Raw genomic sequence first — 15,417 nt, 5'->3', positions numbered from 1 at the left:
TTAGCTCAGGTCATGATCTCCCAGTTGGTGAGTTCAAGCCCCATGTCGGGTTCTGTGCTGACAGCTTGGACCCTGGAGCCTGCTTCAGATTCTGTGTCTCCCTCTCTTTCAGCCCCTCCCCTGCTCATGCTCTCTCTCTCTCTCCCTCAAAAATAAACATCTAAAAAACAAGTAAATTCGTACACCCCAAACTGAGCTCTTAGTAAATCCTTCACAAATCTTCTCTTTCCTTCTTTCCATTGGAGTAATGCTAGATCCATCCAGCTCGTTGCTCAAGAAACCTGGGACAACTTTGATTCCTACCTCACCTTCACCACCTCTCATCAAATTCATTGCCAGTTCCTCTTGATGTTACTGCTAAAATACATTCCAGATACTCTTCACTTCTCCACTGCCACCTGGGTTACGCCAGCTACCAGCTCCCCCTGGGCTCCCTGCACCCATTCTAGTCCCGCACTCTGTTCTCTGTGCTGCAGCTGGAGTGATCTTTGACTGTAACTCACATCCTGGCACTCCTCTGTGTAAAGTCCTTCAGGCCAGAATAATCACTGAATAGAATCCCAGAGCCTTCCTTCCTTTGGTATCGCCTCATCACAGGCCACCTCACCTTTGCACTCTGGGGTTTCTCTCTTCTTCTGACCTTGCTCTTCCCTGTCTCGGGACCATCACAGCTGCCATTCCCCCAGCTGGAATGCCCTTCTGGCTACTCTTCACCTAGCTAATCTCAGCTCAGCTGGAGAGGCGGTCCCTGACCACCCAATCTAAATTGGGACACTTCTCTTATTCTGTTTTACCTCAGCCTGTCCTTTTCCTTAATGCCTTTTTCTCAGTTTTGGTGTGTGTATGTGATGTGTACCTCCCACTGGGCCCCAAAACAGACCTAGTCTGTTTTGTTCCCAGTTTTCTGGCCTGTACCTGGCACACAGAAGTGTTCCGTCATCTTCCCTGAGTGAATGACCACCAGCTCCTTGCCATTGATTATAACAGGGGAGGTGGCATGGGAATTGCAGCCTAGAGCACCGGTGGCATCCATGGTGTGGCCCCCAGATGTGCCAGGTGATGCAGGGGTGGGGGCACCATGGCAGTTGTTCTTTGCCAGGCGTGGGGAGATGGGGGAAAGGGATCCAGCAGGACTTCCCAGAAGAGTTGAAGCTCAGGGTGAGAATGTGAGATCAGAGAGTCAGAGGGGGGCCTTTATCCTGCCCTCAGTTTGCTTCTGTGAGACTCATTCCAACTCATCAGCTTTGTCTAGCCTTGCCCCAGAGTTAATCCAGGACAGAGGTCTGCAGGAGTTATGCTGAGGGAGAAGAAAAAAGAGAAATCACGAGAAATTGCACCGTGACTCCGCCTATTCATTTCCTGCTCCTGCACCCATTCCCTGGGCTTCACGCCAGCTCCTGCAGAGAAATGGCCCAGAAGCCATGGTGAAGGGAAAGCCCTGAAGGGGTTTTTGGGTAATAGGGAGGCTTTGTGCCCTCAGCTTTTGTTTTTCTTACTAAAGGCAGTAAACATCTTTGGCAGAACCTGGAAAGCACTCTGCTGTCTGTGGTGCTGCAGGTGAAGAGGCAGGAGGCCTTCCTTGGGAAAGTAGGGCTGAAAGAAGAAAGAGAAGTCTCACCAGGCCAGAACAGGCCCACTGTTCACAGGGAGGGCCCTGTGGGGACGGCTGCCAGTGGCTCAGAGTTAGACAGGTGTCTCCTCACTCTATCTCCCAGGAGGTAGAACCCCTGATTCACCGACCTGACACAGGAGGAACCTCCACATACCTTCTTCTATGGAAACATAGCTCCACAAAATGTTTGGGGCCCAGAGTACCATGGTAGGGATCAACTCTGGATCTACCAGGTCATAACCACCATATATGAAATTGTTACTAAAGGAAGAAAAATTTTTTTTAACTTTCAAGCAACAGATTTGCAAATACAGTTACTGAACTGTACTAGATGTCAAGCATTGTGCTAATCTTTGTACATGTATAATTACTGCATTTGATACCTCTGAGAACACTATGAGGGAGATAGGCCCATTTTACAGATGAGTAAGCTGAGGTTTGGAGGTTAAATAATTTTCTCAAAAGCCATCCAGTTAGTCGGTGGTAGCTCTGGGACTCAAACCCAGGTCTGATTACACATATTAAATCTTTATGATGTACTTTAAAACATAATTTTTTTTTTAATTTACATCCAAGTTCATTGGCATATAGTGAAATAATGATTTCAGGAGTAGAATCCAGTGATTCATCCCCTACGTATAACACCCAGTGCTCACCCCAACAAATGTCTTCCAAACATAACTTTTTTTTAAATTAGGGATGTATACCTCAAGGCCTTTTTCCATCTTATTTTTTATCACTTTCTTCCTTCACTGATATTTGTTTATCCTTTTTGAAAGCATTTTTTTTTCCTTTGAGCATTTCTCTGATTTCTTGAGTTGAATTGGAAGCAAATTCACATTATTTTGCAAATGGACACTTGGTGAATTTCATGGATACTATAAATATTAACTGCTGCTGACCATGATGAAAAGATTCACAAGCTGGATTCGTGACTGCATTTTGATCTCTCTCAGTCTTGTTTTCTCAGTAACCCTTTTCTGTTTAAAATTTTGTTTGTTTTTTGCTGAAAGGAAGAAGATTTCTCTCCCCACATCAGCTGTCATCTGCCTCTGGCTTCGGCACCTTCCTAGCCTTGAAAAAGCAACACTGCATCTTTTTGAAAAGCTAATCTCCAGTGAGAGAAATTTCCTGAGAAGGATCGAATGCTTTTTGAAAGATTCATTGCTGGTACGTGCTGGGCTTTGATTAGGAGAAAACTCCTTAAAGAGGATGCTGGGTATCATCTCTTTTTCTCAAAGCAAGGGGAAATGTAAACAGAGAATTTTAATGTATCTGCATTTTGTTGTAGAAATACCAGTGGCCGGGCTTTTCTGCATACTTGGAGCGTGTATTGAAAATGGGGGCTTCTAGATTTACTTGACTGATGCACCTTCTATTGCATATTCACAAGAATTGATATTAGAGCACACTGTTTTAAACAATATTTCTTATTTCCATATGAAAAGTTAGTTTTAAAAAATGAAGATCTTATGAATGAGAGGAGGAATAAAACAAAACCCTAGAAGAAATATTAAAGCAACAAAAACAAGGAAGAATTCTGTAAGTTTTCTTTTGGTATAAGCCTTCCAGCCTTGAACCCTCCTCCCCCGATGTGGCTCGCCTATCCTCCCTTGTACTTGGGACTTCTTGGGCCTGGGAATTTGGGGGCTCAGTGGGCCAAATGGAATGGCCTCATTGCCTAATCCAGTGTTAGGTGGCAGGGTTCACAGGCAGCCCCCAGAACCTGAGGGGTGGGGCTGTTTTCCTTTTGTAGGAGGCAACTCTGTGGAATTTATGTGCATTTTTGTAAGAGCAGGAATAAAGACCAATGCTGCCTGAAAAAACCAGTCAAAAACTAAGGGAGGTGCCTTGCTCCCTGTGCCTCTGTTTTACCAGAACCCCTGTGGTTTCTAACATGCTTTCTCATTAGCTGTCATAACCTGGGGAAGATAGGGTGCAGAGATTTTCTTCCTGCTGTACAGACGGAGAAAATTAGTTCAGAGATGGGGAAGTCAGATCTTCAGTTGGGGGCAAGGAAACTGGCAGGAGAGTGTATTCACCTCCCCACTCGAGCTGAGACTTCAGAAGGGGGAAGCTCTGAGGTTGGCTCAGTTTCCACAGTGCCCACCTCCCAGACACCTTCTATTTTTTATAATTCAGTTGGAACGTCCTGTTTTCTTTCTCTTTCAAATTGGAGGCTGTGTTAGGGAATCCTAATTGAAACAGTTGTCTTCTTCCTATGTCCATTGTTCCTTGTAGGTACCCCCCAGCTGTCATATGTAACTGTCCAGGCTTTCTCTCTTACTCCATAGGCTTCTTTCTGCCTTCACGTTCTGGGGCCTCCCAGGTGACTGTGGATGGTGCTATAGTCACCGTTGGCCATGGACCTGTAAGTTAAGTGGCACAAACTGAACCCAGCTGATTTGAAGTTTGCAATGTTTGACAGGAAAAAAAAAGTAAGGAAGGGAGGAAGGAAGGAAGATAGGGACAGAAGACTGAGAGAGCAGCAGAGAGGTTTTTTGTTTTAGGAAAATGACTGCTTGACCTCACCATTCAAAAGAGTTGCATAGTACCTTACTAGGTGAGAAATAAGAATGCACCTTACATAATAATAATTATAGTAAAATTCAAAATGAACAAAGGTGTTTGTTTATATAGCCCATTTCAAACATTACTTTTATTATCAGGTAAATCTCTATTTCTATTTTTAACGTAAATGTGATGGTATAATTTAATTTTCTCTAGTCCTTTTTCCATGGCAAAATATAGTACCTGAGTTATTTCCTTGCTGTCAGGGTCCTTATTAAATTGTCTTTAGATCCTCTCCCTGTAGATAAATTCCAGTTCTATCGACATTCTGAGTTGGTTTGATTCTGCGGCCCTTCATTGGTCCTGTGGTTCTTCTCTGAACCTCCCCCATGTCCTTTTTACCTGGGCCCTCGGGCTTGAGAGCCAGGAAGCAGGCACCTCCACGGAACAGTGCCCTTACACAGCCTTCAAGTCTCCAACTTTTATAGTTTGATCTCCCCTAGGCAGACAGCTTCGAAGGCCGTTGATCTACAAAAGTATTTATCAGGATCATGTGTGTAGATTTCAGAGCTTCCATTATGGTCAGAGGAGGATTCCAGAGGGTGTTATTTGGTTTAATTTATTGTGGCATTGGCAGGATGTGACCTCTCTATGCCTTATCGTTCAAGGAGGTAATTACAGTGCAGAGTTGCAAGTCCCTGGTTGGCGTGGGCTGTTCTCTTCAGGCATCCTGGGGCTGCAGTGCTAGAAAACCAGGCGGGCTGGAAGATGGCTATGACGTGACTGAGTGATTAGAAGGGTAACCTGAAGAACCTGCTTCCTAATTGCATCATCTCATTCGTTTATCACAGCATGTATCTCCGTGCAGTGACAAGGCCATGCAGAAGTATCAGAGAGATCTCCTAGACTCTGCTAGCAGGGTCCTGCTGTGTTTGCCTCCAGAAGAAACTTGATGCCTATTACATTAGGGTTGGATTCTGAGAGTAATTAAAGTGTGATGGTCTACGTAACTTGTATTTTATATGGAGCACTGTTAATTATGTTTCCATCTTTTGGGACTGTCCAGAAATAGCCCTGGAAATTCTATAGTTACAAGATGTTGCAAAAACAAAAGATAAAAGTGTGGTACAGGTTGTACAAAGGGAAATGATCTCCCCAAATGTTCTTTGGCCTCTCGGTGACTTGAAAGCTTGGTATTTTCTTTTCTCCTTTTTTTTTTTTTTGGTAGTTCATTTTTTATTATTTTAAGTTTTTATTAAAAATTTCTTTTTAATGTTTGTTTATTTCCAAGAGAGAGAGAGAGACAGAGCGCAAGTGAGGGAGGGGCAGAGAGAGGGGGAGACACAGAATCCAAAGCAGACTCCAGGCCCAGAGCTGTCAGCCCAGAGCCCGATGTGGAGCTCAAACCCACGAACTGCTAGATCACGACCTGTGCCAAAGCTGGAGGCTTAACCAACTGAGCCACCCAGGTGCTCCTTAAGTTTCTATTTTAATTCCAGGTAGTTAACAGACAGTATTAATATTAGTTTCAGGTGTACAATATAATGATTCAACACTTCCATGTATCACCCTGTGCTCATCACAAGTATACTCCTTAATCCCCATCACCTCTTTAACTCATCCCCCACCCACCTCCCCTCTGGTAATCATCAGTTCTCTAGAATTAAGAGTCTGTTTTTTAATTTTTTTCTCATTCTCTCATTTTTTTCCCTCTTTGCTTGTTTGGTTTCTGAAATCCACATATGAGTGCAATTATATGTTATTTGTCTTTCTCTGACATTATACATTAAGCATTATTCTATCTCCATCCATGCCATTGCAAATGGCAAGATTTCATTCTTTTTTATGGCTGAATAATATTCCATTGTATATATATATATATATATATATATATATATACATACATATACATATATATATATGTGTGTGTGTGTGTGTGTGTAATTGTGTGTATATATGTATATACATATATATATATATTTTTTTTTTGAATTGGTGTTCTTATATTCTTTGGGTAAATACCCAGTAGTGTGATTGCTGGATCATAACGTAGTTCTATTTTTAACTTTTTGAGGAATCTCTATACTGTTTTCCATAGTGGCTGTACCAGTTTGCATACCCCCCAACAATGCCCAAGGCTTCCTTTTTCTCTACATTCTTACCAACACCTGTTGTTTCTTATGTTGCTGAGTTTAGCCATTCTGACAGGTGTGAGGTGTTTGATTTGTTTTTCTCTGATGAGTACCTTTTCATGTGTCTGTTGGCCATCTGTATTTCTTTAGAGAAATGTCAGTTCATGTCGTCAGCCCATTTTTTAATTGGATTATTCATTTTGGAGTATTGACTTTTATATGTTCTTTATAAATTGGATGCTAACTCTTTATCAGTTATGTCATTTGCAAATATCTTCTCCCATTCCATAGGCTGCCTTTTAGTTTTGTTGATTGTTTCCTTTGCTGTTCAAAAGCCTTTTATTTTGATGTAGTCCAAGTAGTTTATTTTTGCTTTTATTTCCCTTGCCTCAGGAGACATCTAGAAAGAAGTTGCATGTCTGGAAGTTGCTGTAGTCAATGTCAAAGAAGTTACTGCCTGTACTCTCTCCTAGAATTTTTATGTTTTCGGTTTCAGATTTAATTATTTAATCCATTTTGAATTTATTTTTGTGTGTGGTGTAAGAAAGCGGTCCAGTTTCATTCTTCTGCATGTAGCTGTCCAGTTTTCCCAACACCATTTATAGAAGAGACCATCTTTTTCCCATTGGTTTTATTCTTTACTTCTTTGTCAAAGATTAATTGACCATATAATTGTGGGTTTATTTCTGAATTTTCTGTTCTGTTCCATTGACCTATGTGTCTATTTTTGTGCCAGTACCATACTGTTTTGATCACTACAGCTTTGTAATATAATGTGAAGTCCAGAATTGTGATACCTCTAGCTTTGCTTTGCTTTGCTTTTTCAAGATTGCTTTGACTATTCAGGATCTTTTGTGGATCTATACACGTTTTAGAATTGTTTGTTCTAGTACTGTGAAAAATGCTTATTGGTATTTTGATAGGGATTGCATTAAGTTTGTATATTGGAAAGCCTGCTATTTTCCATTAAGACAGGCACCAACCTAATATTACCTGAATTCTAAATGCATATATATCTTTTTGACTTCCAAAACAAAAACAAGTTTTCAAAACCTGCTTACTTTTGAGACTCACCCTTTGGCTTCCATGGGCTAGACTGGCCCCAAGTTCATGGCCACCTGCTGCATGTGGTGGCTCCTAAATAAATTGCAGTATTAACCTCAGTTTGTCATTTACTGTGCAGACTGACACCTTTCAAGCAGATGGTCTTGTGTTTTCCTTGACAGAATACACACTTCAAGACCATAATCTATAGCTTCAGACCTACCTTAAAAACTAATGTCACCAAAAGCAGTGAAAACTACTTGCTAATTATACAGGGTTTTTTTTTTGACACTGGTTTCCCAAGGCTGACCCAAATCAGAAGGATGTTATGTTTTCTAGTTACAATTCTGTCTGTGGAGCCCAGAAAGCTATTGTTTATATTCCACATTTGAATGAAAAGTGCTGGCTGGGTGGCACAGTGGCGCTGTGCTTGGCTGCCCTGCTGCATGCCAGGGCCAGGATGTACCCTCGTTCCCATGCCCTTTCATTCTACTCCTCTGTTGGCTGACCCCACATGCTGCCTGCCCCTCCAGCTGGGTCCAGAGGAGCTGGTCCCTCATCTTCACAGATAGATTTGCCCATGAAAGAAGGGAGGAGAGGGGGAAGGGAGACTGGGTTCATTTTGTTTTTGTTTATTCGGATTTTAAATCTGAAAATACTCCTCATATTCTCTCCTACCCAAAAGTCTTCACAGCTCAGTTAAAATTCTTTATCTTGTCAAGTATGCCTCAATAAAGCTGGGGGGAAAATTAATTCGTAATCTAATAACAACTTAAGAATAAAAAACATGAAGGTATCTCAGTGTCCTTGTTAACCTCCCTGATGTGAGATAGAATATGTTCTTGTCTTCGTCCTCCAAAGAGCAGTTGTAGCCACTTCAAAAAGAAAAACTTCCTTTACACAAAATTCCAAGCACAGTTCCCCATTAATAAAAGATTATACTAAAGAATTAACTCCAGATCCCAGAAGATGTCAGTTTTCTGTACTTGAATAACTTCTTACCAATGTTCTAGGGTTTTCTTTTCCATATTTTTCATTAGCAGTTTTTTAAGCATTTCTTTTTTGAGTGCTTTAATGTGGCGCATGAATTTAGCAGTGATCGAATTGAAAGTGTGGTGGCTTATGCTTGTAACAGAAAGGTAAAGAATCTGCATCTTGTACAGTAGTTGCACTTCCCATCATTGACCTCTGGGGGGCACCAGACCCCCCCCCGCCCCCCCCCCCCCCCCGCCCCAGCATTGTCTCTGCAAAGGAGGCCCAGATTGCAAGTGCTGCTTTACTGTTGGGGGGTTCAGGACTTTGCAATGGACCAGTCAAATGAAGGGAGAGAAAAAACAAAAAAAACCACAGTGTTCGACCTGGGGTTTTAGTGCCACTTAGTCACTGAGCCAAGAAGCAGCTCTCAGGTTGAGGGACCATCTTCCTGCTCAAGCTGCACAAGCTAACTATGTAGAGTCCACTGGGCGAGGCTAGAAAGAACTTCAGGTTTTAGGGATCTTGTTCAACATCCAGAGCTGGCATCCCTTTGTCTTAACGCCCTTGGAGAGCATGGGTAAATTTAAAATTTTAAAAACTTAAGTTTTTCTTTAAGCCCAGAAATGATACATTTATCACTAACTAAACAATAATTACATTATGGAATATGGAAAAAAATTGCTTGTAGTATAAACAACATCTGGTAAAGATTTAAAAGAAAGAAAAATTTTTCCAAGCTCAAATTTATTGAAAGAAACTTGAGTGTTTTGAAACAAAATGGGTCCTGAAATGTAAAAGGGATATTTACAGTCTTCTTTTTAGCATTTTGGAAGTAGAAAAGAAGAAAATGGCATCATAAAACATACATATTTATAAAGGTGCCTTATTTTACACAATAGATACGAAGATTTTATATAAGTAGATATTTTAAAAACCAAATTGTTTTTCAACTCAATAAAGGAGCTTACTATTGAAATGAATCTTATGAAGAGTCCCCTTTTTAAAAGAGCAAAGTTATTTTTTGATAAATACAGTCACCCTTTAATTATATTACAAGACAATATATTATATTATATATCTTAATATATTATATTAAATTAATTATATACATATATTAACACAAGGGTTCCCACCTGTCAGGGTTTGGAGGCTGCTGGGTCAGCTCAAGGGGGAGCTTCTAATCAGCCACTTCTTTTTAAAAGAATGACCATTCCTAACTAAAAATAGTTAACTATATTAAAATAGACCATGAAAGAGAATCTGTTCCAGGCTTCCTGTACCTCATTTTACCTCTCACCTCTCAAATCATATTATAATATCCCTTTTTGGTTTATATTCTCTTTTTCCCCTCCTCCCCATACTCTATCTTACACACACAAGGAATCAGAAAATGATAGAAAAGAGGAAAGATTTCTTCCATGAGAGTTATGTTCTTCCATGTTCTCAGGCCTCTCTTAAGTGACAAGTGGCTTGTAATAATCCTCGATAAATTGGGATGGAAATAACAGATTGGACATCAAGGACAGTTGGCCTCTCCCTCACCTTCCCCCCGCGACACAGGACTAGAGCACACCGCCGCCACACATTTCTTCTGTGTGGACTTTGTCATCCCTTGTTTTGTTGAGGGATGGGAATGGGCTGTCCTAGGCAGAGAGGAGATACACAGGGCATTTTGGAATCGCTGTGGGAGATCGGAAGGGGATACACACCCAACAGAACAATCAGGTCCGTAGGAAGAGGAAGTCAGAGTCTGGAGCCCTCCATCATCATCCTCTGTTAGTCCTCTGACATTCACTGAAAGGATTGGGGTGGTGTGAGGGGAAGAGAGAAGGGCAAAACATGTGTTATTGAAGGCCTCTTGGTGACATAGTTTCCCTGGATTTGAAATAATCTGAACATGGAAATCATTAGGCCAGTTGGAGAAGAGCAAGCAGAGCTTGAGAAGGAACAGATTTTGGTAGGATGGAGAAAAACAGATAAACAGATGGAACCCAAGAAAGTTTTTCTTGCCCTCATTTTTACAGGAAAGATAATCCCCTGGATTGTAGGGCTTCAGAGCTAGGGTTCGAGCTAGGTTGCAGAGTGGCCTGTGGTGTGTTTACTGTAGGGTCCCCTTCCACAAATAAGCCAGGACACAGAGGGGTTAAATGTTCACCTCTTCCCTCACAAGGATGCTGTAAAGATTCAGAAGGGAAATTTATGGCTTCCAAAGAAGCATAAATTAAGACTTTAATTCTATTTGGAGGATTCTCTTGATAGGAAAAGCAGCTTAAGTTTGCTTTTGTGATTTGATGTCACTGGGACACATGCCTGGCCTGTGAGCACTCCAGGCTTCATGAGGGGACTCACTGACCCTGAAATTATGTGCTCGGGAAGTGTAAAGAGTCTTGTTTTAAAAACCATCCGTAAGGGCTGAGGATGAGAAAGAGCTGTTCACGGCTGTGGAACAGCAAGGAAGACTGCTTTTTAAATCAAAATCTCTGCCGCTGCTGTTTCAGCAAGGCTTCCCTGCCTCCTGGCATCTTATCTGTTGTAAAAGCTGAAATGGGTTGTAGAAGCAGGTTGAGAGCAACCGAAAGTCTGAAATATTTAGAAAGAAGGAACTCTAAGAGAGTCCATTGGCATGGAGAGAGCAGGCAGCTCCACACATTCTGGAGACATTTAAAACATTGGATTGAGTGGTTTTGATAGAAAACACTGCATAAAATAGAAGTATGTCCAAACTCGAATTCTCTTTTAATAAATTGAGTTACAGCGTCCTTTCTTCTCCCCCTTGAGTTTCATAGTAGCCCTGTTCTACACAGTGGATCATCCTCTCCTTTGCCATTTAGAAATCTGTGATCAGTGTTGAATGATTTTTTACTAGCATCAAATGTATAGAGTGGCTCTAGATTCGTTAGACCATTCTCCAAAGGAATGGTTCTGTTTACCATTTCTAGTTTTGGTTTTCTATCAGTGCATTTTCAGGCTCTGTGTATCTGTCTGCCTGTGGGCATTTGACAGTATTTGGTCTTAAACACTTAAGAGGCATATTGTCCATCTACGAAAGTTTGAAAAATTTTTGGCGAATTTGATGAATCACTTTAAGACATACAGTGTGCTGGGGTGCCTGGGTGGTTCAGTTGGTTAAGCATCCGACTTCAGTCCAGGTCATGATCTCATGGTTCGTGAGTTTGAGCCCCACATCAGGCTCTGTGCTGAGAGCTCAGAACATGGAGCCTGCTTCAGATTCTGTGTCTCCCTCTCTCTCTGCACCTCCCCCACTCGCTCGCTCGCTCTCTCTCTCTCTCTCTCAAAAATAAATAAACATTTTAAAAAAAAGACATACAGTGTGCTTTTCCCTTCTTGTTTGATTTTTCCATTATGAATACGTAGAAACTTTTATGGTATTTTCTGGGCATTTATCCAGTGACCTGTTCATAACTGTTATTATTTACAGTGGGTCTGAGACTCCAGGAGATTAACAGACTTGCCTGAGATCAAAGCCAAGAAATAACTTGCATCTCTTCTGTTGAACTGTGGCCCTGCCAGATTATTTGAGTACATAATGATTTTACCTATGAGAATTTTTAGTTGGTCTCTTTTAGATAAAAATTCACATCAGTGAAGGATGAGGGAGCATGGGTTACTCTACCTAGAGAGTAGAGATTTGTAACTTACAAATCACAAATCTCTCTCTTCCAATAATTAAAAGGAAGTTATCCCATCATTTTAATTAAGTGGTGGTGCTCTTGCCTGGAGCCTTCTGTGGCAGGCTGTAGTGACGGTGTATGAACACTAGATGGCACACGTTCAATGTTACAACTCAAAATGCCCAGCTCAAACCAGAGAGTAGAAAAGAAAATCTGTGGAGATAGGTTCCACTCTTTCTTCAGCGTGGTCCGGAAAACTTGAGAGGCAAAGCATATCCTTTCTTCTTTTTTTGTTGAGGGGGCTTTGAAAAAATGTTTGCCAAAGCTGGTCATATCAAGTGCAGTATGACTCAAATTCCTTAATCCAGTCACATTTGGATGCTACTGTAAAATATGTGTTTGTTTCACAAATGGCATTTTTCGTCTGGCTAACTCTCATGCTTTGAGCTCTGGCTGAAAAGACAGGGAACCTGAGTCAGGTCCATTAAAGCCCTACCTAAGCTATGGTGGGTCAACTTCTGCAGGCTTGAACCATCAGAACCATCACAAAAATATTCATAGAATAAATTAGATCACTTCCCTTGTTCAAGATGATGGTATCTATATTTTGTGTTCATTAACCCCTTTTCCATTGTAAATAATAGAAGCTGCTAAATTCTTTTCTTTTTAATTTTTTTTTTTGTTTTATTTATTTTTGAGAGACAGAATGTGAGCAGGGCAGGGGCAGAGAGAGAGGGAGACACAGAATGTGAAACAGGCTCCAGGCTCTGAGCTGTCAGCACAGAGCCCAACGCATGGCTCGAACCCATGGACTGTGAGATCGTGACCTGAACTGAAGTTAGACGCTCAACTGACTGAGCCACCCAGGCACCCCACTAAATTCATATATAGTTCCGGATGGTGGTAGTCCCTGCTTTCCTTACTAATAATCGTCAATTACTATGTTGTCACTGCTCAGTAAGGAGGAATGAAAAGATAGCAGGCCCAGACCTGACCTTGAGGCACTTCTAGGCCATGGGAGGTGGTCAGGTCCATGGGCACTTTGTGTAAAACTGGCAACGCACACAAGCTCTGCCTTCACTACAACATGCTGGTGAAAGGCATTTGTAAATTTCCCATGATACTTATTGACCATGATACTTACTTTCCCATGATACTTATTGACTCTTTTTTTGGATCGTATGGGCTTATTGTGGAAAATGTGGAACGTACAGGAGTATAACGAGGAAATAAAGCTTGTCCATGATCTCTTTGCCTCAAGAGAACCCATTTGCTCCATGCACTTGGATTTTTTTTTCTAACCCAAAGAAATATGCCCATTTTCTAGACACTAGCAGTTCTAGACAACTCATCTCCCCGATAATAACCAGTCATTATGTTATCAATGAAATGCTTCTGATATTTTACTTTTGGTCTCTTTTACAGCCTGAAGCAGCCTGCTACCCTGCCATATTCAGAATTGTTGATGAAATGTTCAGGTAAATGGTGTGCTATTTCTGCTAATAATTGGCCTAGAAATGCTCAGTTTCCAAATATGAATAAAAGAATTTGTGGTAGTCTCTGGCTATACCATGGGGAAGTTAGTTTCTGATTCTGTCTTACCCATCCAAGCTATTTGGTAAAACCCAAATGCCTAGTGTATATTTAAAAGCCAATGCCTAAGAATTAAGATAACTTTCTTTTTTTTAACAATTTAAAATTCTAGTAATGGTAGAAAGGCAGAATTGAATTCAATATTAAATCATTAAATATTCATGTAGGATTTTTCTCAGCTCAAAATAAAGTGTAGCAGTGTACTCCCTTCACCACATGAGGGCTGACCAATCTTTTTAAAAGATTTTAAAGCTAAGAAAAACCAAGAAAAATAAGTAAGGCAATTCTTAAGAGAGCTCTTCTGAAAGGCAAAATCAACTATGCGTGTTATCCTCTGACACATGAATTTTGCAAATGTGAGTACTTCTTGGGAAGTACGTTGGATTTATAGATGATGAGAGGTGAGAGCCCAGTGGATACCAGGCAGTGGATACCATGGCTGGCAGTTAGTGGGAGCTTGTTACCCAGAGAGGGTTTCTGTCCTCTTTTGTGGGTACAGGTGCAGCCCTGGTACTCACCCTCCCCCACCCCGTCCCCCTTGGCATTCACCAGTAGAACCTCCAGGGCAGACAGTAACCCTGGGGAAAGGAATTTTTACAGCAGCCCTTAAGTTGGTCTTGAAACATACCAGCTTCAAGCTAAATGAGCATAGGAATAAGTCACAATGCGGTTTTTAGTTTAAAGCGGGCAAGGTTTGAGTTGATTTCTTTTGTTTCAATATAAAGTTAGTTGTGTGAAAATGCGCAGAAACCAATCCAGATACACACAGATTCTTCCACCGTTTACTGGGTAGATTTGACCCTGACAGTTTACCCCCTTGGAACTCTTTCTCCACTTGAAAAAGAAAACGGTCTGTTGATTTTGCATGCCTGGGCATACAGTGTACAAATACTTCTAGAGAGCACTCAGGCCTATATGGAAGGGATATGCAGTGCTTCATAATTTAAAAACCAAGCAAGGAAGCTTTGCAGATTGCTACTTTAAAGAAAGTATTTCGGAAAGGAGTGACGCACAAGGACCGAAATCTAATGAGCTAGGATACTGCTGAAGCTTATGGCACACACAAAAAATGTTTCCACTCTTCCCTTTTACAGTTCAGAGTCACATGTTTGCCAGATTAATCATTAAACGTGTGTAATCTGGCTTTGCATTGCTCAGGTATGCACTCCTGGAAACCGATGGAGCCCCAGAAGTACTAGCCGCTATTCAAGTGTTTACATGGTGCTTTGTGGAAGCTCTGGAAAAACAAAACAAGCAGGTTTGTTATATTGCACATATTAGTCATTTCCCCCAAGCGGGGGGGGGGGGGGGGAGGCTGTTAAGAGTATCTGGCTAATCACCAGAAAGGAGCACTTAATTTTTAGTGATTTTGATAGACTGTTTTGCTTATGAAGAAAGCTTCCAAATGAATGCCCCAGCAAAGGTAAAACCATTTTAATTGAAAATGAATCCAGATAGTTCTTGTCTGCCCTGCGCCCTGGTACCCAGAAGCATTTATCTACTGTTGTGTAAGAAAACTGGCGTGCCAGCATGTGCCACCCTGGAGGACGCATTTTCCAGGCCCTGTGTTGTATGCTCTCTGCTGAGCGGGACTCTGCCCTTGTCAGGCCAGCAGTAGTGTATGTAGTATGTGCTAAGAAGGAAATGCCACAGAGTACAGAGCAGTGCTGGACATTCTTAATCATCAGAGTTTCCCTGCCTGGGAGGAACCCAAATGTGAACTGGGTTCCAGGAGAGAAAGGAGCCAGTGAGAATGACGAGGAGAGATTTGAATGATTATAGAGAAGCAGCTAGGAATGACAATGACCAAGAGGTGTGAGGTGGTCACAGTCAGTAAGAAGCCACGCGTGGGGGGCTGCAGGAAGGCTTGTACTGCAGGGCCCCCTCAGCAGACACCAGGCAGCTGCTGCCAAGGGCC

At 41.6% G+C, this 15,417-nt stretch overlaps 1 protein-coding gene across 1 annotated transcript in view; it reads left to right on the top strand.

Moving 5' to 3' along the window:
• FANCC (FA complementation group C) overlaps positions 1-15,417 on the top strand; it is a 265,910-nt gene that overhangs the window by 216,503 nt on the left and 33,990 nt on the right. The window contains exons 9-11 of the mRNA XM_047103066.1: positions 2,626-2,782; positions 13,332-13,384; positions 14,658-14,757. Of these exons, the coding sequence (XP_046959022.1) occupies positions 2,626-2,782; positions 13,332-13,384; positions 14,658-14,757 (310 nt within the window). The remainder of the gene's footprint in view (positions 1-2,625; positions 2,783-13,331; positions 13,385-14,657; positions 14,758-15,417) is intronic.

The sequence above is a fragment of the Lynx rufus genome, unplaced genomic scaffold, assembly GCF_022079265.1.
Source record: "Lynx rufus isolate CCGP_SWC_20201006 ecotype Redwood Valley unplaced genomic scaffold, mLynRuf1.p SCAF_10, whole genome shotgun sequence".
NCBI lineage: Eukaryota > Metazoa > Chordata > Mammalia > Carnivora > Felidae > Lynx > Lynx rufus.
This window is presented reverse-complemented; position numbering and strand designations above follow the sequence as displayed.